Below are 25,836 nucleotides of genomic sequence, written 5' to 3'. Positions count from 1 at the left end.
GGGAAGCTGTCCCTCCTCCAGCGAGGTTGCCCAGCATTTGGGCCACGTAGTCAGTTGGGCCCCTACCCTCGATTCCCTCCGGCAGGCCCACTATTCGAATGATCTGCCACCTCGTCCGAATATTCTGGTCCTCGACCTTCCGTTTCATGCTCCCCTGGGTCGCCACCAATCTCTTGATCTCCGCCTCCAGGGCGACAATTCAGTCACTCTGGTCTGTCGATGCCTTTTCCAGCTCCCATATTGTTCTCTCCTGGGCTTCCAATCTCTTTCCAATGCCATTGAGAGCCATGTGCATGGCGGCTAGCGCCTCCATCTCCGCCACCTTGACTGCCTCCCTTATCTTGGCCTTGATGTCATCCTTCATCGCTTTTAGTTTCCTGGTTAGGAACGTCTTTCATCCATCGCCTGGCGGGGGAAGTGGGGGTTCACTTTCCGGGTCACCGGTCTCCCCCTCTCAGGGGTGGCCAGAAACCTTTTGTCTCTTGGGGCCGCCGTCCCGCTTGCTTGCCGTTCCTGTCCCTTGCCGCAATTCCAGATATCCCTGCGGCCTCTCGAGCTGCTTAATGGCATTTCCAGCCTATATGTTCTCATTGAAGGTAAGGAGATGTTTAAGTCCGATTTTGCGGACTAAATTCGGTTAAAAGTGATTATTTTGTTGTTTTATGGAGGACAGCCACCTGATGTGCGACGATTCAGCACATCCCCATTACTGGAAGTCCTGTGACAGCACTTTTTTAAAAAAAATCTAAACATTCATGAAGTAGCAATTTCCAGAAGTATCCAGTGTTGAGTAAAACAAGCATTTTGTTGCTATTGCCCTTCACAACGACCTACACGTGTGAGGTTGAGAAGATGCACAAAAGAACTGGCTGAAGGCTGCACCTGTTGCACATTGCCCTCTCCTGTGAACCTGATCATGGAATTCATAGAATTTACAGTGCAGAAGGAGGCCATTCGGCCCATCGAGTCTGCACCAGCTCTTGGAAAGAGCACCTTACCCAAGGTCAACACCTCCATCCCATCCCCATAACCCAGGAACCCCACCCAACACTATGGGCAATTTGGGACACTAAGGGCAATTTATCATGGCCAATCCACCTAACCTGCACATCTTTGGACTGTGGGAGGAAACCGGAGCACCCAGAGGAAACCCCCGCACACACGGGGAGGATGTGCAGACTCCGCACAGACAGTGACCCCACCCTGATTGTGGTGAGATTGTGAGGACATTATTTTTATTTATTTTTTAAAACTTTTTTTTATAAATTTAGAGTACCCAATTCATATTTTCCAATTAAGGGGAAATTTAGCATGTCCAATCCACCTACCTTGCACATCTTTTTGGGTTGTGGGGGTGAAACCCACGCAAACACGGGGAGAATGTGCAAACTCCACACGGACAGTGATCCAGAGCCGGGATCGAACCTGGGACCTTGGCGCCGTGAGACTGCAGTGCTACTCACTGCGCTAACGTGCTGCCCGCCCCTTGCACATTAAAGGTAAACGAACGTGGCGTGGGTTGCAGAGGTCGGCTGGCTGGTGTGGGTCGCAAAGGTCGGCCGGTTGGCAAAAGTGGATTGAAAAACTTTAGAGGAAATTGACAAGTTGGCATGATCATGCCAGTTACTGGTATTTGCATGCTTGAAACTTAAATTTTCTGCTTCAGTAATTGTACATTTTTTTTCTGTGAAGGAAATTTGACCTGTACTCTGAGTGGATGATAAAAGAAGACATCAGTAACTGTTTGATTGCAGTTGCACCATATGGTGGCCCAATTGGTAAGACTTTCTGTAGCTTATTTAATGTATCTTTTTTTGCCTCTTTCCCATTTTTGGAAGTGCGATCTTATGAGAAACAAAGTTGGGTATGACTGGTGGCAATGTGAAATAGTTGTTAATCTGTTGCAGCTTTGATGATCAATGGATTACGCAAGGAAAAAACTCCAAATTTACGACCTGTCATGGATATCTACTCCTCATCGGGAAATCGAATAATTTCCTTCCCAGTAAGCTTTACTTTTTTGTTATTTCTTGTTATCCCAATTTGAAATACAACTTGGCTAAGGAATGACAATAGTAAAATATTGTGGATGCTGGAATAAGGTCAGAAAATGCTGGAAATACTCCGATTTGGCAGCACCTGTGGAGAGAGAAACAGAATTGACGTTTCAGGCCAAGGACTTTACTGCAGAATGACTGTAATATCTCACATGAATAATCTACACAGAAGAATCTTTTTAAAACAATACCGTAGGAAGATTTCAAAGGTTTTATTGTAGCATCATAAAATGCCAGAGTTGAGGTAGGAATTGTACGAGACCTTGTTAGCAAATGGTCAGTCCAGCCTTACAGTAAAAGTGGTGAAAAACTTCAGGGGCTGGTTTAGCACAGGGCTAAGTCGCTGGCTTTGAAAGCAGACCAAGGCAGGCCAGCAGCTCAGTTCAATTCCCGTACCAGCCTCCCCGAACAGTCGCCGGAATGCGGCGACTAGGGCTTTTCACAGTAACTTCATTTGAAGCCTACTTATGACAATAAGTGATTTTCATTTCATTTTTCATTTCATTTTCATTTTCATTTCATTTTCATTTCATTTTTCATTATGATCTCTTAACTGGTCATGAATACCCCACCTTCGGACTTCCGGTGGCGGCTACGAAGGAGTAAGTCGCGCATTTGGTGGCTCCCGCTCTGGTCGGACTTTTGGACCTTTTCCCCCTGACTTTTTTGCGTTTTTGAGCGCTGGCTTTGAAGGCGAAATCAATCTGGCACTGGTTCCGCACATTGGTGTATGGAACAAAGAACCCCAAGGGATCGAAAAGGGAGAAATAAGAAGACCAGCAAGGGCTGGGTGGAGGTTGCAACAGAAGACAATATGGCTGATGTTCGGACCCCTGCTGTGACGGCCCAACCATCAACGGAGGAGTTGATGCAGGTCATCCAAGAGGGCTTCGCTGGGACTTCCGGTAGCGGCCATGACCTGCTAGGTCACGCGAACGTCAGCTCCCGCCGGGATCGGTGTTTCGGGCCGCTTAAAGGAGTGGCGGCGGCAGTTAACAGGAGGGACCGGCGTGGGAACAGACGTGGGAGGCCCCCCCCCCCCCCACTGGTGGATGGAGAGGATCAGGAGCGGAGCCGGCAGATGTGGGACCCCGGGGAAGAAGGTCGAGAGGGTCTGGGAGGACAAAATGGCGGCCGGAGAGGATCGGGAGGTGTGGGCCCAGTGGGCCAGAGAACAGCAGGAGCTCCTGAAATACTGCTTCAAGAAGCTGAAAACGGAGATGCTGGCCTCCATGGTGAGAATTGTGGTGACCCAGAAGGCGCAGGAGAAGGAGATCAAGGAGGTGAGGAGGAAGGTGGCGGAGAACGAGGACGAGGTCCTGGGCCTGGCGGTGAAAGTGGAGGCGCACGAGGCGCTCCATAAGAGATGGCGGGAGAGGCTGGATGACCTTGAGTGCAGATCTCGGAGCCACAATCTGCGGATCCTGGGCCTTCCTGAAGGAGCGGAGGGGGCGGACGCGAGCACATACGTGGCCACAATGTTGGGGATGCTGATTGGCGCGGGGGCCTTCCCGCGGCCCTTGGAGCTGGTTGGGGCGCACAGGGTTCTCGCCAGAAAGCCGAGGGTAAACGAGCCACCGAGGACAATGGTGATACGGTTTCAGTGCTTGGCAGACCGGGAGCGAGTCCTGCGGTGGGCGAAGAAAGAGCGGAGCAGTAAGTGGGAGAATGGCGAGATCTGAATTTACCAGGACCTGGGAGCTGAGCTGGCGAGGAGGCGTGCAGGTTTTAACCGGGAGAAGGCGGTCCTCCACGGTAAAGGGGTGACGTTTGGGCTCCTGCACCCGGCGAGACTGTGGGTAACATACCAGGACAGGCACCACTATTTTTATACCCCAGATGAGGCGTGGTCGTTTATCAGGCAGGAGAAGCTGGACCTGAACTAAGGGACTGCTGTATGGGAATGAAATGTGCGGATGGGGAGGGATCGAGGGGAGGACGGCGGGTAAAGCATAAGTTTATGGGCATGTCTGCCCTAGTTTGGTTGGGGGTTCTGTTTGTTTTGCTTGTTTTCCAGGTGTTTTGTTTTCCAGGTGTGCGGTGCTAGGGGGTGGAAACGTCCGGGACGGGCTGTCTGGCGCACGGGGAGGTCCCAGATGGTGCTTGCCCCTCTACTCTGTGGGGGAGGGGGTGTAGGGCGGCCCGAAGGAGGCAACAAGTTAAGGGTTGGTATATAGAGGTGGGAGCGGCCGGGGTCAGCATGGGTGAGCTGACTCATGGAAGCACAATGGAGGGGAAACCAGAGCTAAGCGGATGCTTGGTTGGGGGGGGGGGGGGGGGGGGAGGTGTGCTGCTTTGCTGACTAAAAGGTACGCAGAGGCCCCAGAGGGGGGGCTGTTGAACGAGCGCCAGAAATTACAGGCGGAGTTTGACCTGCTGTCCACGGGGAAGGCGGAGGCGCAGCTGAGGAAAGCGAAGGGGGGAGTTTATGAGTATGGGGAGAAGGCGAGTAGGATGCTGGCGCACCAGCTGGGCAGGAGGGAGGCGGCCAGAAAGATTGGGGGAGTGCGGGATAGGGAAGACAACATGGTGCTGAGCCCAGAGAGGGTCAATGAAGTCTTCAAGGAGTTCTACGGAAGGTTATACAAGTCGGAACCCCCCCGGGAGGGGGAAGAGATGAGGCGGTTCATGGACCGGTTGAGGTTCCCAAGGGTGGAAGCAGAGCGGGTGCAGGGACTGGGCGCCCCGATTGGGTTGGAGGAGGTAGTCAGGGGGCTGGCAGGCATGCAGACGGGGGGGGGGGGGTGGCTGCGATGGACGCGGAGAAGGCCTTTGACAGGGTGGAGTGGGAGTATCTGTGGGAGGCGCTAGGCAGGTTTGGATTTGGGGAGGGATTTATAGGGTGGGTCAAGCTGCTGTATCAGGCCCCTGTAGCGAGTGTGTCCACAAATCGGCTAAGGTCGGAATATTTCAGGCTGCATCGGGGGACGAGACAGGGGTGTCCCCTGTCCCCGTTGCTGTTTGCCCTGGCAATCGAGCCGTTGTCCATTGCGCTCAGGACTTCGGGAGATTGGAGGGGACTGGTGTGCGGCGAGGAGGAGCACCGGGTCTCCCTCTACGTGGATGACCTGCTGTTGTATATTTCGGACCCGTTAGAGGGGATGGGGGAGGTCATGCGGATCCTGGGGGACTTCAGGAGGTTCTCGGGGCATAAGTTGAACGTGGGGAAGAGTGAGCTGTTCGTGGTCCACGGTAGGGGCCAGGAGGAGAGACTGAGGGAGCTCCCGTTCAGGATAGTGGAGAGGAGCTTTCGGTACTTGGGGATACAAGTGGCCAGGAACTGGGATGCCCTGCACAGGCTCAACTTAACCCGGCTAGTGGAGCAGATGGAGGGAGAGTTTAAAAGGTGGGATATGCTCCCGCTTTCCTTAGCAGGACAGGTGCAGACTGTGAAGATGACGATTCTCCCCAGGTTCCTCTTCGTGTTTCAAATGCCTCCCCATTTTCATCGCCAAGTGAATTTTCATTTTTCAAGCGGGTGAATAGGATTGTTACGGGATTTGTGTGGACGAATAAAACCCCATGAGTCAAAAGGGTATTCTTGGAGCGTAGCCAGGGGGGGGGGGGGGGGGGAGGACTGGCTCTGCCGAACTTCTGCGGTTATTACTGGGCGGCCAATGTGGCCATGATCAGGAAATGGATGATGGAGGAAGTGGGCGGCGTGGGGGCGGTTGGAGGCGGCAGCGTGTAGAGGCACCAGTCTAGGGGCACTTGTTACGGCTCCGCTGCCGTTCTCGCCGGCGCGATACACCACTAGTCCGGTGGTGACGGCGGCACTGAGGATCTGGGGGCAGTGGAGGAGACACAGGGGAGATGAGGGGGCCTCGGTGTGGACCCCGATAAATAACCACAGATTTGCTCCGGGTAGGTTAGATGGGGGATACCAAAGCTGGTATAGGGCAGGTATTAGGAGGATGGGGGACCTGTTTAAAGACGGGACTTTCCTTAGCATGCAGGCGCTGGAGGAGAGGTTCGGCCTACCCCCGGGGAATGCGTTCAGGTACCTCCAGGTTCGGGACTTTCTTAGAAAACAGGTGGGGACATTTCCGCTGCTGCCCCCGCGTAGGATCCAGGACAGGGTGGTGTCTGACATCTGGGTAGGGGAGGGTAAGGTGTCGGACATATATCAGGAGCTGCAGGAGGTGGAGGAAGCCTCAGTGGAGGAGTTGAAGGGCAAGTGGGAGGAGGAGCTGGGTGAGGAGCTGGATGAGGGCCTGTGGGCCGATGCCCTGGGCAAGGTGAACTCCTCCTCATCATGTGCCAGGCTCAGTTTAATTCAGTTTAAGGTGGTGCATCGGGCGCATATAACGGCGGCAAGAATGAGTAAGTTTTTTGGGGTGGAGGACAGGTGCCCGAGATGTGCAGGGAGTCCGGCGAACCATGCCCATATGTTTTGGGCATGCCCGGCACTTAAAGAATTCTGGCAGGGGTTTGTGAGGGTGATGTCTAGGATTTTGGACACTCGGGTGAAGGTGAGTCCAACAGTAGCGAAATTTGGGGTGTCGGAGGATCCGGGAATGCAGGAAGCGAAAGAGGCCGAGGTACTGGCCTTTGCCTCCCTGGTAGCCCAGAGACGGATCTTGCTAATGTGGAGGGAATCAAAACCCCCGGGTGTGGAGACCTGGGTTAGCGATATGGCGGGGTTCCTCAGCCTGGAGCAAATAAAGTTCGCCTTGAGAGGGTCCTTGATGGGGTTCTCCCGGCGGTGGCTACCTTTCCTTGACTTTTTAGGGGAGCAGTAAGTGTCAGCAGCAGCATCCTGGGGGGGAAGGGGGGGTGGTGTTCAGGTGAGGGGGGTACTGTTGATAGAATGTGAGTTGGGCATGGAGACAAAACCCACCTTCTGTTTTTAAAAAAAAAAGGAAAAGCTTTTCTGTTGTGTAAGTAGTTTCACTGTAAGCTTTGGGATATGTTGATTGTTATTTTTTATTATCTGTATTTCTATTTTTGTTATGTAAAAACGCTCTTTGGAAAAACTTTAATAAAACATTTTTTTAAAAAGAGGTCTTCGCTGGGCAGAAATGGAACTGTCTTGAGCCAATAATGGAATCGATCGATCGGCTGGGGCGCAGGCTGGATGCCCAGGATTGGACGATTCAGAAGCTGGAGAAAGCGCTGGCGGACCAGGAGGAGCACCAAATGGTGGTTGAGCTGGAGGTGGGGATGCTGAAGGATCAGCAGAAACGGCTGCTGGAGAAGAGAGAAGGTAGAAGACCTGGAGAACAGAGCTCGCCGGCAGAACTTAAGGATTGTCGGTCTCCCTGAGGGGCTGATGCTGGCGCGTTTGTGGCGAGTATGTTTCAGAAGCTTCTGGGGGAGGGGGCTTTCCCCCGACGGTTGGAGGTGGACAGGGCGTACAGAGCGCTGGCAAGGAAGCTGCAGCAGGGGACTCCCCAAGGGCGATGGTGGTCGGGTTCCACAGATTTTTGGACAAGGAGTGTGTTCTCCAGTGGGCTAAAGCGTACTAGGAGCTGTAAATGGGACAATAGCCTATCAGGACCTGAGCGTGGAGGTGGCCAGAAGGAGGGCAGGCTTCAAGCAAGTGAAGGGGATCCTGTTTAAGAAGAAGGTGAAATTTGGACTGTTATACCCGGCGCGTCTTTGGGTTACACACGAGGACCAGCACCATTATTCTGAGTCGCCCGAAGACACGATGGACTTTGCCAAGAGAAAAGGGTTGGTGCTGAACTGAGAACTTTTTGTTTTAAGTGGCAACGTTTTGAGTGATATTTATATGTTTCTATTGTCGTTTCTCTTCTGTATTTGAATTTGGTTGAAGAAGGGGAAAGTAGAAGTTATTCGGTTTCTGCAGGTTTTCGGTGTTTTGGTGGGTGTGGCTGGTGGGGCTTTTTACTTTGTATTACTTTGGGGGGGTTTTCTGTGTGTTTTTCTTTTTAGGTTGTCTCTTATGTTAATTGAGCGATTGTTTGGGGTTGGTTTGATGAGGGAAGTGGATTCGATGGGAGGGGGTAAGGGGAGTGAGGGAACAATAGGTGGGAGACTTCTTGGCGGCAGAGGCGAGGGCCACCAGGCTAGCTGGGTGAGCTAGTCTACGGAAACAAAGTGGAGGGTGTGCATATGATTAATCTATGGCAGGGGTTAGGTTACGAAGTGTTGCTGGGGGGAAGGGGGAGGAGTTACTCGGCTGACGAGGGAGGGACTTGGGTTTCGGGACAGAGAGGAGGTCGGGGGTGGGGGCTGCCAGGAGGCGGGCCGATGGAGGCAAGGCGCATGGGCTGGTGGCGGGCCCAGGAAAGGGGATGGCTGATTGGCGGGGAGGGGGGGGGCACAGTGCCCCCCAACCAGGCTGATCACCTGGAATGTTAGAGGGTTGAACGGGCCAGTCAAGAGGGCACTTGTGTTTGCGCATCTGAGGGCTCTGAAGGCTGACGTGGTGATGTTACAGGAGACACACCTGAAAGTGATGGGTCAAGTCAGGCTAAGGAAGGGTTGGGTCAGTCAGGTCTTTCATTCGGGGCTAGACACCAAGACTAGAGGGGTTGTGATTTTGATCAACAAGCGGGTGCAATTTCAGGTGGGCAGTAAAGTCTTGGACAGGGGGGCCATTATGTCATCGTTAGCGGTAAGCTGGAGGGGTGGAAGGTAGTCTTGGTTAATGTGTACGTGCCAAATTGGGATGACATGGAATTTATAAAGAGGTTGCTGGGGAAAATACCTGCCCTGGACTCTCACAAGCTGCTTATGGGAGGGGATTTTGATACAGTCATCGACCCCGGCCTGGACCGGTCGTGTTCAAAAACGGGGTGGATGCCAGCAATGGCAAAGGAACTGATGGGGTTCATGGAGCAGATGGGGGGGGGGGTCGGCCCATGGAGGTTTAGGCAGCCGACGGGGAGGGAATTTTCTTTTTATTTGCATGTTCACAAGGTTTATTCCCGGATAGACTTTTTCATTTTGAGCTGGGATTTACTGGCGGGGGTGGTGGACATGGGGTATTCGGCCATCACTATTTTGGATCATGCCCCACACTGGGTGGAACTGCAGGTCAGTGAGGAGAGCTTCCAGCGCCCACAATGGAGGTTGAACGTGGGCTTGTTGGCGGACGAGGCGTTGTGCGAGAGGCTGAGGAAGTGTATGCAGAACTACCTGCAGATTAATGACACGGGGGACGTCTCAGCAGCGGTGGTCCGGGAGGCGCTGAAGGCAGTGGTGAGAGGGGAGCTGATTTTGATCCGGGCTCAGAGGGACAGGACGGATAGGGCAGAAATGGACGACTGGTTAAGGAGATCTTACAGATAGACAGGAGGTATGCGGTGACCCCGGGGGTTGAGCTCTTAAGGGAACGTCGGAGGCTGCAGGCTGAGTTTGGGGTGTTGTCCACAGGTAAAGCAGTGGAGCAGCTTAGAAAGGCGAGGGGTGCGTTTTACGAACATGGGGAGAAGGCCAACAGAATGCTTGCATAACGGCTTAGGAAGAGGGAGGCGGCTAGGGAAATAGAGAGGGTGGTTGATGGGGATGGGAACTTGGTAGGGGAGTCGGCAGGGCTAAACAGAGCATTCAAGGACTTTTACAGTGGGCTCTATTGTTCGGAACCCCCTACGGGGCCGGAGGTGATGGCACGCTTTTTGGACAGACTGACCTTCCCAAGGGTGGGTAGGGAGATGGTAGATGGGCTGGTGGCCCCAATTAGGGCCGAAGAAATAGTCGAGGGCTTGAAGGCAATGAGTCAGGTAAAGCCCCGGGGCCGGACGGGTACACGGTGGAGTTCTATAAAAGGTTCACCGGGATTCTCGGGCTGTTGCTGGTCAAGGTTTTCAATGAGGCAAGGGATAGAGGGGTGCTGCCCCCGACGATGTTGCAGGCTACTATTTTGTTGATATTGAAGCGGGACAAGAACCCGGAGCATTGCGGGTCATATAGGCCGATCTCCCTGCTTAATGTGGACGCCAAGTTGCTGGCCAAAATTTTGGCCTCCAGGATTGAGGATTGTGTGCCGGATGTGATTATGGAGGATCAAACCGAGTTTGTCAAGGGCAGGCAGTTGGTGGCCAATATAAGAAGGCTGCTTAATGTGATCATGATGCCCCCGGAGAGTAGGGAGGTTGAGGTAGTTGTGGCAATGGATGCAGAAAAGGTGTTTGACCGGGTGGAGTGGGACTATCTGTGGGAGGTGCTGGGACGATTTGGGTTCGGTAAGGGCTTTATCGACTGGGTCAGGCTGTTGTATCAGGCCCCGGAGGCTAGTGTAAGGACGAATAGGACGATCTCGGACTATTTTAGACTGTACAGGGGGACAAGACAGGGGTGCCCCCTCTTCCCACTGTTGTTTGCGTTAGCTATATTGCTCTGGCAATTGCTCTGAGAGCTTCAAGGGGTTGGTTCGGGGGGGGGGGGCGGTGGAACATAGAGTCTCGCTATATGCGGACGACCTGCTCTTATACGTAGTGGACCCAGGGGCGGGGATGGGTGAAATTATGGCGATTTTGGGGGCATTTGGCTGGTTTACGGGGTATAAACTGAATATGACAAAGTGAGATATTTGTAGTCCATGCGAGGGGTCAGGAGGGTTGGCTGAGGGAGCTTCCGTTTAGGTTAGTAGGGGACAGTTTCAGGTACTTAGGGATACAAGTGGCGCGCGACTGGGGCTGGTTACACAAGTTGAACTAGTCCCGGTTGGTTGAACAGATGAGGGGGCGAGTTCCGGAGATGGGATGCGCTCCCGCTGACGTTAGCTGGGAGAGTGCAGACAGTCTGTTCGTATTTCAGTGTCTCCCAATTTTCATCCCGCGGTCCTTTATTAAGAGGGTTAATAAAATCAGCCTGGGCTTTGTGTGGGCGGGTAAGTCCCCGCGAGTGAAGAAGGTGATGCTCGAACGGAATTGGGGGGGAGGGGGGGCTTGCACTACCGAATTTTAGAAATTTTTACTGGGCGGCTAACATAGCCATGATAAGGAAGTAGGTGGTGGGGGCGGGGGCGGTTTGGGAGCTTCGTGTAGGGGCACCAGTCTGGGGGCGTTGATAGCGGCACCTCTGCCGTTCCCGTAAGCGAGGTATTCCACCAGCCCCGTAGCGGTGGCGGCCCTGAGAATCTGGGGTCAGTGGAGGAGGTACGCTGGAGCAGTGGGAGCATTGGTCTGGTCTCCAATATGTGACAATCATCGGTTTGCCCCGGGGAGCTTGGATGGGGGGTTCCGGGTATGGTGAAGGGTGGGAATTGAGAAGGGGGGCTTGGAGGGGAGCTTCCCTAGCTTGAGGGTGCTGGAGGAGAAGTTTGGGTTGGCAGGTGGAACGAATTTAGATTAAAAAAAAAAAAAAAAAAATTTTTATTAAAGGTTTTCATAAAATATCAATAACAAAATGAGAAAGAAAAAAGAACCCAACAGGGTACAAAACACAATCTAAAAAAGCAACCTCCCAAACCCCTCCCCCCCTGTACATAAATAATAAATTAACATTAACACCCTGGCTTAACACAACAGGTGTATACACCCCCTCAGACCCTCCAGTGTAAATAACATAAACAAAAATAAAGTAACCCCCCCTCCCCCGAGCTGCTGCTGCCATTGACCAATGTGTATCGTTCTGCCAGAAAGTCTAAGAACGGTTGCCACCGCCTAAAGAATCCTTGTTCCGACCCTCAAGACGAATTTCACCCTCTCCAATTTAATGAACCCTGCCATATCGCTAATCCAGGATTCCACGCTTGGGGGCCTCTCATCTTTCCATTTAGCGATATGGCAGGGTTCATTAAATTGGAGAGGGTGAATTTCGCCTTGAGAGGGTCGGTACAAGGATTCTTTAGGCGGTGGCAACCGTTAGGGGCTGTTTAGCACTGGGCTAAAATCACTGGCTTTGAAAGCAGACCAAGGCAGGCCAGCAGCACGGTTCGATTCCCGTACCAGCCACCCCGAACAGGCGCCGGAATGTGGCGACTAGGGGCTTTTCACAGTAACTTCATTTGAAGCCTACTTGTGACAATAAGCGATTTTCATTTTCATTTCACTGAAGGAGAATCCTTCGCCGGGCAACCAGGGACGCAAAGGCCAGAATTCCGGCCTCTTTCGCCTCTTGCACCGAATTTAGATATTTACAGGTGCGGGACAGGTATCATCCTTCCCACTCCTGCCACTAAGGGGATCCAGGATAGGGTAGTGTCTAGGGGATGGGTGGGAGAGGGGAGCGTCTCAGACATATACAAGGAACTCATGGGGGCAGAGGAGACACAGACCGGGGAGCTGAAACGTAAGTGGGAGGAGGAGCTTGGTGGTGAGATGGAGGATGGCTTATGGGCGGACGCATTGAGCAGAGTCAACGCGACCGCTACATGAGCCAGGGTTAGCTGGATCCAATTCAAGGTGGTCCACCCGGCCCACATGACAGTGGCCTGGATGAGTAGTTTCTTTGGGGTGGTGGATAGGTGTGTAAAATGTGCGGGAGGACCAGCGAACCATGTTCACATGCTCTGGCCGTGTCCAAAACTTAGGGGATATTGGCAGTGGTTTGCGGACGTCATGTCCAAAGTATTGAAAACAAGGGTGGCAATGAGTCCAGAGGTGGCGGTTTTCGGGGTGTCGGAAGACCCGGGAATCCAGGAGGAGAAAGAGGCAGATGTTCTGGCCTTTGCTTCCCTGGTAGCCCGGAGACGGATACTGCTGGTTTGGAGGGACTCGAAGCCCCCGAAGTCGGAGACCTGGTTAACCAACATGGCGAGCCTTCTCAGCCTAGAGAAGATTAAGTTCGCCTTCAGAGGGTCAGTGTTGGGGTTTCGCTCGGAGGTGGCAACCATTCATCGACTTCTTCGTGGAGAATTAATCGTCAGCAGGGGGGGGTTAGGGTAGTGTAAAATAGGGGGTCAATTAGGCGGGTCTTGGCGGGATGGGAGTCGGTGATTGCACTATGTTTATTGTTCTTTGTACATTGTTTTTATACTGTAGCTGTTTGTAATGCCAAAAATACCTCATTAAAATTGTTTATTTTTTAAAAATGAATACCCCACCTTCATTCTCCACCGCCAACAATCCCCACACACCCATTCAACTTGTTAGGAAGGTTTATCTATTTTTATAAGTTAAATAGCATAATATTAAATAGTTATAAAGACAAATAATCACTGAATGTCATCAGTGAATCAGCTGCATCAAAACATTTACTTCTTGCTTACATGGTCTTGTACCCCTGCTTTAATTTTTCTTTGGATGTTTTTTAATTCATTCATGAGATGTGGTGTCACTGACTCGGCCAGCATTTATATTCATCCATTCCCTACTTGCTCTTGAAAAGGTGGCGGTGAGCTGCCTTCTTGAACCGCTGTAATCCATGTGATGTAGGTACACCCACTGTGCTATTAGGGAGGGAGTTCCAGGAGCGACCGTGAAGGAATGGTGATATATTTCCAAATCAGGATTGTTAGTGACTTGGAGGGAAACATCCGGTGGGGTTCCCATGTGTCGAGTGCCCTTGTCCTCCTAGATGACAGCGGTTGTGGGTTTGAAAGGTGCTGTCTAAGGCGGCTTGGTGAGTTCATGCAGTGCATCTTGAAGATGGGCACAATGCTGCCACTGTGCATTAGTGGTGGAGGGAGTGAATGTTTATGGATGGGTTGCCAGACAAAGCAGCCGGCTTGACTTGGATGGTGTCAAGCTTCTTGAGTGCTGTTGGAGCTGCACTCATCCAGGCAAGTGGTGAGTATTCCATCACCTATTGGTCAGAGTCATCACTCCTGGGGTGAAGTATGCTTTCCTCACAGTTTGACAAATTGCAAATTGTTGGGGTGTCGCGTCCAGTATCCTAACATCATCAAGGCAACAAAACAACATATTTATTCATGTGTACATGTAGTTGTTTAATTTTAATCTGATGTGCCTTTATTTACATAGCAGTTTTGTCCATTCTGTTTGGTTATAACTTTGCTTCTTTGCTGTTCAAATGCCAGTCTTCCTTGTTTGAGCTCTCCTATGCACTTTCAATTAAACACACTTCCTTCAAATGTTAGTTCACTCGCATTTCCATTGAGAATATTGTTTGAGTCCTGCATTTTAACAATGCATGCCATGTACATGTTATTACTTCTGTTAAAATATTCTTTTGATTGTTGCTTCCGCTACCATCCTTCCTGCCTGACAAATGAACTGCACAGTTAGTAAGTTTAAAAAAAATAAAAAAAAATTCTTGGGATATGGCAACACCAGCATTTATTGCTACCCTTGAATTTATTTGAAATGTTCATTGCAGCAGCTAAAATTAATAATCCTTCATTTTCATTGGGGCAATAACCTGGAATTCCCTCCCTAACACCGATTTGGAGCACCGTCCACCAGAAGGATTACAGCAGTACAGGAAAAATGCCAATCATCACTTTCTCAAGGCAGCTAGCAATGGACAGTGATGGCACCTTACCAGTGCCGTGCACATCCTGAGTCCAAATTTTTTTTTAAAGGTTATATTAATTCTCAATGTATCCAGCACAATTGAATTGTAAAACATCATGCAGGTCTATTAGCTTAGTCTCCATTTGACATGGATATTGTATTTTAGTTCTTCCAAGTGGCACTAATTATTCAAAGTAGAGCACTTATGTGCGTAATCAGGGTCAATATAGTAGTAATTGAGTATCATGCCATAGACTCTGAAAATTAGATTTTTGTTTACTGAGGCCAGGCGACCAGATTTCTGTATTGGTGTTATTTTAATGGCAGCCGTAACCTCTTTCCTTGAACTGGTTAAAACATTGCGAGGAATTAAGCTACTCGAGCTAGTAGACTGTTTGTAATTGTTGCTTCGATTTTTGATTTTTTTTTTTCCCTCTGCCGCAGCAGCTTCTCAAACATTTTCCTTAGTTGTGAAGATGATCCTGACATCAACTCCCAAATTCTGCTAATGCCTGGTAGCTGGTGAATTTTTTGTGGCTGGGGTCCCAGTTTCTCATTCTTTGTATGAAAACTGCTTTACTTGTGCCCCAGACCACTTCAAAACTCTACAGCTCAGCCTTGAAATTCAGCATGTGGGGAATGTCAAGTCTGAATGTATGAATGGAAATTTAATCCAAAAATACAGGTGTATTTAGGTTAGGTTGGGATGGCACATTGAGAGGGTGTTTTAAGTCAGAAAAGACCATTTCCTAGCCAAAACCTCCTCCATCCAGCTCACTTCTAGCTTTAACTGAGGCCGTAAGGTGGCAGGCAGGCAGACTGCTTCAGGCAGGGCAGATTGGAATATCAAGTAAGATTTAAGCCTCATTTTGGGTGGAGGCGGTGGCCTCGTGGTATTGTCGCTGGACTAGTAATCCAGAGGTTCAGGGTAATGCTCTGCAGACCCGAGTTCGAATTCCACCACCCACCAAATAAAAAAATAATTATCAAAAATTAAAAGTCTAATGATGGGGACTTCCGGTGGTGACAGGCAGGAGAAGGTCGCACATAAGGTAGCTCCCACCATGGTCTTTGTTTTAAGGCACTGCTACCTCACAGCGCCAGGGACCTGGGTTCGATTACGACCTCAGGTGACTGTGTGGAGTTTGCACATTCTTCCCGTGTCGGCACGGAATTCCTCTGGGTGCTCTGGTTTCCTCCCACAATCTAAAGATGTGCAGATTAGGTGGATTGTCTATGTTAAATTGCATCGAGGTGGGGTTACGGGAATAGGGTGGGGGATTGGGCCCTAGGTATGGTGCTCTTTCAGAGGATCGGTGCAGACTTGATGGGCTGAATGGCCTCCTTCTACACTGTAGGGATTCTATGAAATTGGGGTCTAGTCTGGTATCCTAACACTACAAGAGTAGGTCAGAGGCTAGGAATCTTGCGGTGAGTAACTCATCTCCTGACAACCCCAAAGCCCTACAAGACACAAGTCACGAATGTGATGGAATACTCTCTCTCCTGCCCTCTTTAAGAAGGGGGTGAAGCTCATGATGCTGTACCGGGCCTGCCTTTGGGTGACCCACAATGGTCGCGGGCATTACTTTGGAGCACCGAAGGAGGCAATGGAGTTTGTGAGAGACGCCCTCTCCAATCTCTTCCATGCCGCTCCCTCCCCTTCTCCCATCCACTTACACACCATTGAAACATTGGCGGCCCAGGAGTACTTACTTAGGCTCGGTAGTGCCAGCCCCCGCCTGTCCCTACTACGCTGCAAGAATCCCCGCCTCACTCTCGGGGTCTTCCCAGCCCACTCAAAACTCATAATGCTCTTCTCAATTCTTTTGAAAAAAGCCTTCGTGATCACCACCGGGAGGCACTGGAACACAAAAAGGAATCTCGGGAGGACCACCATTTTAACCGCCTGCACCCTACCTGCCAATGACAGGGACACCATGTCCCATCTCTTGAAATCCTCCTCCATCTGTTCCACCAACTGTGTTAAATTGAGCCGATGTAATGTACCCCAATTCTTGGCTATCTGGATCCCCAGGTACCGGAAGTCCCTTGTTACCTTTCTCAACGGTAAATCCTCTATCTCTCTGCTCTGCTCCCCCGGATGCACCACAAATAACTCACTTTTCCCCATGTTCAGTTTATACCCTGAAAAATCCCCAAACTCCCCAAGTATCCGCATTATCTCTGGCATCCCCTCCGCCGGGTCCGCCACATATAGCAACAAATCATCCGCATACAGAGATACCCGGTGTTTTTCTCTCCCCCCCCCCCCCCCCCCCCCCCCCCCCCACCCCTAAGTACTCCCCGCCACTTCCTGGAACCCCTCAGTGCTATGGCCAGGGGTTCAATCGCCAATGCAAACAATAACGGGGACAGAGGACATCCCTGCCTCGTCCCTCTATGGAGCCGAAAATAGTCAGACCCCCGTCCATTCGTGACCACGCTCGCCATCGGGGCCCTATACAGCAACTGTACCCACCTGATATACCCGTCCCCAAAGCCAAATCTCCTCAACACCTCCCACAAATAATCCCACTCCACTCTATCAAATGCTTTCTCGGCATCCATCGCCACCACTATCTCCGCTTCCCCCTCTGGTGGGGGCATCATCATTACCCCTAGCAGCCTCCGTATATTTGTATTTAGCTGTCTCCCCTTCACAAACCCAGTTTGGTCCTCATGGACTACCCCCGGGACACAATCCTCTATCCTCATTGCCATTACCTTGGCCAGAATCTTAGCATCCACATTCAGGAGGGAAATGGGCCTGTATGACCCGCATTGCAGCGGGTCTTTTTCCTTCTTTAGGAGGAACGATATCGTTGCCTCTGACATAGTCGGGGGCAGCTGCCCCCTTTCCCTCGCCTCATTAAAGGTTCTCATCAGTAGCGGGGCCTGCAAGTCCAAATATGTCTTATAGAATTCAACTGGGAATCCGTCTGGTCCCGGGTCCTTCCCCGCCTGCATGCTCCCAATCCCTTTCACTACTTCCTCTCTCCATCTGTGCTCCCAGCCCCACTCTCTCCTGCTCCTCCACCTCAGGAAATTCCAGCTGATCCAGAAAGCACATCATTCTCTCCTTCCCATCCGGGGGCTGCGCTTCATATAATCTTTCATAAAATGCCTTGAACACTCCATTCACCTCGCTCCGCTCCCCGCTCCATCTCTCCCTCCTCATCTCTCCCCCCCCCCTATCTCCCTCGCTGCTCCCCTTTTCCTCAGTTGGTGGGCCAACAACCTACTCGTCTTCTCCCCATATTCGTACTGTACACCCTGTGCCTTCCTCCATTGTGCCTCTGCATTACCCGTAGTCAACAAGTCAAATTCTACATGTAGCCTTTGCCTTTCCCTGTACAGTCCCTCCTCCGGTGCCTCCGCGTATTGTCTGTCCACCCTCAGAAGTTCTTTCAACAACTGCTCCCTTTCCCTACCCTCCTGCTTTCCTTTATGTGCCCTAATAGATATCAGCTCCCCTCTAACCACTGCCTTCAGTGCCTCCCAGACCACTCCCACCTGTACCTCCCCATTATCATTAAGTTCCAAGTACCTTTCAATACACCCCCTCACCCTTAAACACACCCCCTCATCTGCCAATAATCCCATGTCCATTCTCCAGGGTGGAAGCTGTTGTTTTTCTTCCCCTATCTCCAGGTCCACCCAGTGTGGAGCATGATCCGAGATGGCTATAGCCGTGTACTCCGTCCCCGTCACCTTTGGGATCAGTGCCCTTCCCAAAACAAAAAAATCTATTCGTGAAAATACTTTGTGTACATAGGAGAAAAACGAAAACTCCTTACTCCTAGGTCTACTAAATCTCCAGGGATCTACTCCTCCCATCTGCTCCATAAAATCCTTAAGCACCCTAGCTGCAGCCGGCCTCCTTCCGGTCCTGGACCTCGATCTGTCCAGCCCTGGGTCCAGCACCGTATTAAAGTCTCCACCCATTACCAACTTCCCCACTTCTAGGTCCGGGATTCGTCCTAACATACGCCTCATAAAATTGGCATCATCCCAGTTCGGGGCATACACGTTCACCAATACCACCGCCTCCCCTTGCAGTTTGCCACTCACCATCATTTATCTGCCCCCACTATCCGCCACTATAGTCTTTGCCTCAAACATTACCCGCTTCCCCACTAGTATGGCCACCCCCCTGTTTTATGCATCTAGCCCCGAATGAAACACCTGCCCCACCCATCCTTTGCGAAGTCTAACCTGGTCTATCAGCTTCAGATGCGACTCCTGAAGCATAACCACATCTGCCTTAAGTTTCTTTAGGTGTGCGAGTACCCGTGCCCTCTTAATCGGCCCGTTCAGCCCTCTCACATTCCACGTGATCAACCGGGTTGGGGGGCTCTTTACCCACCCCCCCCCCTTGACGACTAGCCATTACCTTTTTCAATCCAGCTCCTCACCCGGTTCCCACATAGCTGTGTCCCCCCCAGGCGGCACCCCCCCCCTGCTCCGACCCCCCCCCCTCCCATACCAGCTCCCCCTTCTCCCCAGCAGCAGCAACCCAGTTAACCCCCCCCCCCGCTAGATCCCAAGCTAGCGTAATTGCACCCCCCATGTTGCTCCCAGAAGTCAGCAAACTCTGGCCGACCTCGGCTTCCCCCCGTGACCTCGGCTCACGCTGTGCGAGGCCCCCTCCTTCCTGCTTCCCTGTTCCCGCCATGATTACCATAGCGCGGGAACCAAGCCCGCGCTTCCCTTTTGGCCCCGCCCCCAATGGCCGGTGCCCTCAGCTCCTCATCCTCCCTCACCCCCTCCCCCACAACATGGGGGAGAGAGAGAAGTTACAGGGTCGCAGGTTTAACAACTTGGGAAGTCCTCTCTTCCCCCTTTTCCCCCCTTCATCCCACAAATTCACCCCCCCACACTTTTGTCCCAAACGTTCTTTTTCTGGCCCGCTCACTCCAGCTTCTCCTCGACAATAAATGTCCACGCCTCATCTGCCGTTTCGAAGTAGTGGTGTTTCCCTAGATGTGTGACCCACAGTCTTGCCGGTTGCAGCATTCCGAATTTGACCTTCCTTTTATGCAACACCGCCTTGGCCCGATTAAAGCTTGCCCTCCTTCTCGCCAACTCCGCACTCCAATTTTGATATACGCGGATCACCGCATTCTCCCACCTTCTGCTCCGAGTTTTCTTTGCCCATCTGAGGACCATCTCTCTGTCCTTATATCGGAGAAATCTCACCACTATTGCTCGAGGAATTTCTCCAGCCCTCGGTCTTTGCGCCATAACCCGATAGGCTCCCTCCACCTCCAGCGGACCAGTCGGGGCCTCCGATCCCATTAACGAGTGCAGCATCGTGCTCACATATGCCCCGACGTCCGCTCCTTCTGCACCTTCGGGAAGACCAAGAATCCTTAGGTTCTTCCTCCTCGCATTATTCTCCAGCACCTCCAGCCTTTCCACACATCTTTTGTGTTGTGCCTCGTGCATCTCCGTTTTCACCACCAGGCCCTGTATGTCGTCCTCATTCTCAGCAGCCTTTGCCTTCACGACCCGAAGCTCCTGTTCCTGGGTCTTTTGCTCCTCCTTTAGCCCCTCAATCGCTTGTAATATCGGGGCCAACAGCTCCTTCTTCATCTCCTTATTGAGTTCATCTACGCAACGCCGCAGGAACTCTTGTTGGTCAGGGCCCCATATTAAACTGCCTCCTTCCGACGCCATCTTGCTTTGTGCCTGCCTTCCTGGCCGCTGCTCTAGAGGATCCACCGCAATCCGGCTACTTTCCTCTCTTTTTTCCATCCGTGTCCAGGGGGGTTCCCTTCTGGATTACCGCAGTGTTATTTGCCGTTAAAATTGCCGACGGGGCTCCTAATAAGAGCCCAAAAGTCCGTTCCACCGGGAGCTGCCGAAACGTGCGACTCAGCTGGTCATTGCCGCACCCGGAAGTCCCTCATTGTTATTGTTGTTTGCACCATGAAAGTGCATGAACGGTGGAGACGGGAATCAGTGGGGGTGGTGGGGGGGGGGGGGTGCTAGGCCATGGGCAGGGGCGACCAAGCGAGCTGGGCAAGCTAGTTCATAGGAGCGCAAGGGGGGGTGAGCAGGCGGTTAGAGTGTGAGAGGGGGTTGGGATTGTTGTTTTGCTTAGGGAGGGGGGCTGTTGAAGTGCGATAAGGAGGGGCTTGGTGATGGTGGGCATCGAGGGCGCACTTGGAGAGTCGCGTAACGCAGGCCAGGGGCTGGCCCAAGAGGACTATGGCTGTTCGAGAATATTTGTGAGAGGTACTGGGGCGGTTCGGGTTCAGGCGGGGTTCGTAGTCCAGTTTTATCGGGCGCCGGCAGCAAGTGGAAGGACGAACCGGGTGAATTCGGGGTATTTCAGGCTGCATCGAAGGAGGATGCAGGGATGCCCACTCTCCCCGTTGCTCTTTGCCTTGGCGATAGAGCCACTGGCAATGGCGCTCAGAACGTCAAGGGGTTGGCCCCTGCACGGGGGTTGGTGGAGCACTGGGTCTCTCTAAATGCGGACGATCTGTTGCTTTGCATATCGGACCCATTGGAAAGTTTTGGAGGGATCATGGATATTTTGGAGCAATTCGGCCGGTTCTCTGGGTTTTAGTCAAACATGGGGAAGAGTGAGGTCTTCCCAATCCAGGCGAGGGGGCATGAGAGGAGGTTGGGCGAGCTGCTGTTTTAAGGTGGTGGGGGCAGGTTTCAGGTATCTGGGCATCCAGGTGGCGCGAGATGGGAGCAGCTACATAAATTGAATCTGACATGGTTGGTGGAGCAGATGAAGGGGGATTTTAAGAGATGGGACCTGCACCCGCTGTTGTTGGCGGGGTGGGTTCAGTCTGAAGATGATTGTACTCCCGAGGTTTTTATTCATGTTCCAGAACTTTCCGATTTTTATTCCAACGGCCTTCTTTAGGAAGATTAATGCATTGATCTCAGGTTTTCTGGAGCGGGGACATTGTGATGGTGTGGGGGGCGACTGGCCATGCCAAATTTGATGAACTACTACTGGGCAGCAAATGTAGCCATGGTCAGGTAGTGGAGGAGGGGTCGGTGTGGGAGCAGATGGAGGCAGCCTCTTGCAAGGACACTAGCTTAGGGACACTTTAAAAAAAAAAAAATGTTTATTCAGAATTTTTCAACAAAAACTTTCAACCATTCAAACCTCCCCCCCCCCCCCCCCCCCCCCCCCCCCCCCCCGTAACAAGAAAAGAAAAGTTGCATAGCAAGACATAAACATAACAATTCAACATAATACAGAACTTTGTACAATGGGTTCCTCCCGCACATATCGACTTTCCCATATGTTTATGTCTTTCCTTTCTCAAGTGCCCCTAGGAAAAAAAACCTTCCCCGCCCACCCTTCTACCCCCCCCCCCCCCCCCCCCCATTGCTGCTGCTTCTGACCGACCTCCATCTAACGCTCCGCGAGATAGTCTAGGAACGGTTGCCACCGCCTGAAGAACCCCTGCGCAGACCCTCTCAAGGCAAACTTTATCCTCTCCAGTTTGATGAACCCTGCCATGTCGTTTATCCAGGCTTCCACACTGGGGGGGGCTTCGCATCTTTCCACATTAGCAAGATCCTCCGCCGGGCTATCAGGGACGCAAAGGCCAGGATACCGGCCTCTTTCGCCTCCTGCACTCCCGGCTCGTCCGCCACTCCAAATAGTGCTAGCCCTCAACTTGGCTTGACCAGGACTTTCACCACCTCAGACCTAGCCCTCGCAGCACCCCTCCAGAACCCATCCAGTGCCGGGAACGACCAGAACATATGGGTGTGATTAGCCGGGCTTCCTGAGCACCTTCCACAACTGTCCTCCACCCCAAAGAACCTACTCAGCCTCACCCCTGTCATATGCGCTCTGTGAATAACCTTGAATTGTATTAGGCTGAGCCTGGCGCAAGAGGAGGAAGAATTAACCCTACTTACGGCATCAGCTCACAGACCCTCTTCACTCTCCTCCCCCAGCTCCTCCTCCCATTTGCCCTTCAGCTCCTCTACCAGAGCCTCCTCCTCTTCTTTCATCTCCTGATATATCGCCGACACCTTGCCCTCTCTGACCCATACACCCGAAATCACCCTGTCCTGAATCCCCTGTGCCGGGAGCAACGGGAATTCCCTCACCTGCCGCTTCACAGACGCCCTCACGTGCATGTACCTGAAAGCGTTTCCCGGGGGTAGCCCAAACTTCTCCTCCAGCGTCCCTAGGCTCGCAAACGTCCCATCGATGAACAGGTCCCCCATTCTTCTAATCCCTGCCCGATGCCAGCTCTGAAACCCCCCGTCCATCCTTCCTGGGACAAACCGATTGTTATCTCTGATCGGGGACCACATCAAGGCTCCCATCGCACCCTTGTGTCGTCTCCACTGCCCCCAGATCTTTAGCGTTGCCGCCACCACCGGACACGTGGTGTACCTTGTCGGCGAGAGCGGCAGCGGTGCCGTCACCAGCGCCCTCAGGCTCGTTCCTTTGCAGGACACCATTTCCAACCTCTTCCATGCCGCCCCCTCTCCCTCCATCACCCACTTACGGATCATCGCCACGTTGGCTGCCCAATAGTAGCCACCCAGATTCGGCAACGCCAGCCCTCCTCTGTCTCTACTACGCTCCAGAAACCCCTCCTTACCCTCGGGGTCTTGTTTGCCCACACAAAACCCATGATGCTCCTGCCTACCCTCTTATAAAAGGCCTTGGTGACCATAATTGGAAGGCACTGGAACACAAAAAGAAACCTCGGGAGGACCATCATTTTAATCGACTGCACTCTGCCCGCTAGCGAGAGCGGTAACATGTCCCATCGTTTGAAGTCCTCCTCCATCTGCTCCACCAGCCGCGTCAAATTAAGTTTATGCAGGGCCCCCCAACTCCTAGCTACTTGGATCCCCAAGTACCGAAAGCTCCTTTCCGCCCTCCTCAACGGTAGGTTGTCTATCCCTTTTCCCTGGTCCCCTGGATGCACCACAAAGAGCTCGCTCTTCCCTACATTGAGCTTATAGCCCGAGAAGTCCCCAAACTCCCTTAGGATCCGCATGACCTCCACCATCCCCTCCACTGGATCTGCCACATACAGCAACAGGTCGTCTGCATACAGCGACACTCGATGCTTCTCTCCCCCTCGGACCACCCCCTCCATTTCCTGGACTCACTTAATGCCATGGCCAAAGGTTCAATTGCTAATGCAAACAGCAGGGGGGACAGGGGGCACCCCTGCCTCGTCCCTCGATACAGCCGAAAATTCTCCCGACCTCCGCCGATTCGTAACCACACTCGCCACCGGGGCTTTATTTCGGAGCTTAACCCAACTGATAAACCCCTCCCCAAACCCAAACCTCCGCAACACTTCCCAGAGATACTCCCACTCCACTCGGTCAAAGGCCTTCTCTGCGTCCATAGCTGCCACTATCTCCGCCTCTCCCTCCACCGATGGCATCATTATCACGTTTAGGAGCCTCCGCACATTGGTGTTTAACTGCCTGCCCTTTACAAATCCCGTCTGGTCCTCGTGAATCACCCCCGGGACACAGTCCTCGATCCTCGTAGCCAGCACTTTTGCCAGCAACTTAGCATCCACGTTAAGGAGCGAAATCGGCCTATACGACCCACATTGCAGTGGGTCCTTATCCCGTTTCAGGATCAAAGAGATCATCGCCTCACACATTGTCGGGGGCAGGGTCCCCCCTCCCTTGCCTCATTGAAAGTCCTCACCAGCAACGGGGCTAACAGGTCTACGTACTTCCCTATAGAACTCAACCGGGAACCCATCTGGTCCCGGGGCCTTCCCCGCCTGCATGCTCCCCAGTCCTTTAATCAGCTCCTCCAACCCAATTGGCGCCCGCAAACCAGCCACCTCCTGCTCCTCCACCCTCGGGAACCTCAGTTGGTCCAAAAATCGTCGCATTCCCTCTTCCCCCGCTGGGGGCTGGGATCTGTACAGCTCCTCATAGAAGGTCTTAAATGCCTCATTTACTTTCACCGCACTCCGCACCGTAGTTCCCCTTCCATCCTTGACTCCACCTATCGCCCTCACTGCCATCCTCTTACGGAGCTGATGTGCCAGCATCCGGCTCACCTTCTCCCAATACTCACACGTCGCCACCTGTGCTTTCCTCCACTGTGCCTCTGCCTTCCCTGTGGTCAACAGGTCGAACTCCGTCTGGAGACTTCGCCTCTCCCTGAGTAGTCCCTCTTCAGGGGCCTCTGCATATCTCCTGTCCACCCTTAAAATCTCCCCCACTAACCTCTCCCTTTCCCTGCCCTCTCTCTTCTCCCTGTGAGCCCTGATGGAGATGAACTCTCCCCTGACCACCGCCTTCAGCGCCTCCCATACTACCCCCACCTGCACCTCCCTGTTGCCGTTGGCCTCCAAATACCTTTCAATGCACCCCCGCACCCTCCCGCACACCTCCTCATCTGCCAGTAATCCCACATCCAAACGCCACAGCGGGCGTTGGTCCCTCTCCTCTCCCAACTCCAGTTCCACCCAGTGTGCGGCGTGGTCTGAGATGGCGATGGCCGAATACTCTGTTCCCTCCACTTTCGGGATCAGCGCCCTGCTCAGAACAAAAAAATCTATCCAGGAGTAGGCTTTGTGTACGTGGGAGAAAAAAGAAAATTCTCTTGCCAGAGGCCTGGCAAATCTCCACGGATCCACTCCCCCCATCTAGTCCATAAACCCCCTAAACACCTTGGCCGCAGCCGGCCTCTTTCCGGTCCTAGATCTGGAACGATCTAATGATGGGTCCAACACCGTGTAAAATCCCCCCCCCCCCATTATCAAGCTTCCTACCTCCAGGTCCGGAATGCGCCCCAACATACGCTTCATAAATCCAGCATCGTCCCAGTTCGGGGCGTATACATTTACCAATACCACCCACGTCCCCTGCAACCTACCGCTCACCATCACGTATCGACCTCCATTGTCCACTACTATGTTCTTGGCCTCAAACGACACCCGCTTCCCCACCAGTATTGCCACCCCTCTATTCTTCGCATCCAGCCCCGAATGGAATACCTGTCCTACCCATCCTTTTCTTAACCTGACCTGGTCTGCCACCTTCAAATGTGTCTCCTGAAGCATGACCACATCTGCCTTCAGTCCCTTTAAGTGCGCGAACACTCGGGCCCTCTTAACCGACCCATTCAGGCCCCTCACATTCCACGTTACCAGCCGGATTGGGGGGGCTCCCCCCCCCCCCCTTGCCGACTAGCCATCTCCTGTTTTAGGCCAGTCCTGTGCCCGCGCCTCCCGCACCCTCCAGTCCCCCAGACGGGGAACCCCCGCCCCGACCACCTCTTCTGTTTTCAGTTCCCCCTCGGCCAATGCAGCAGCAACCCTATTTTCACCCGCCCCCCCCGCTAGATCCAAATCTAGCTCTTTTGCTCCCCCCTTAACACTTCCGTAAATCTGCTGACCCCGGCTTCCCCCACCTTCCCATTGACCCCCCCCGTGTGGAAATCCCCCCTCCTCCTTGCG

General features: G+C 52.7%; 1 protein-coding gene across 1 annotated transcript in view; it reads left to right on the top strand.

Annotated features, from left to right (window-relative positions):
- The window catches only part of vps16 (VPS16 core subunit of CORVET and HOPS complexes), a 157,177-nt gene that overhangs the window by 7,907 nt on the left and 123,434 nt on the right, over positions 1 to 25,836 (top strand). Inside the window, exons 2-3 of the mRNA XM_072479370.1 lie at positions 1,693 to 1,778; positions 1,908 to 2,005. Coding sequence (XP_072335471.1) covers positions 1,693 to 1,778; positions 1,908 to 2,005 — 184 coding nt within the window. The remainder of the gene's footprint in view (positions 1 to 1,692; positions 1,779 to 1,907; positions 2,006 to 25,836) is intronic.

Source organism: Scyliorhinus torazame, chromosome 2 (genome assembly GCF_047496885.1).
Source record: "Scyliorhinus torazame isolate Kashiwa2021f chromosome 2, sScyTor2.1, whole genome shotgun sequence".
Taxonomy (NCBI): Eukaryota; Metazoa; Chordata; class Chondrichthyes; order Carcharhiniformes; family Scyliorhinidae; genus Scyliorhinus; species Scyliorhinus torazame.
The sequence above is the reverse complement of the archived record's forward strand: the minus strand, read 5'-3'. Positions and strand labels throughout refer to the sequence as shown.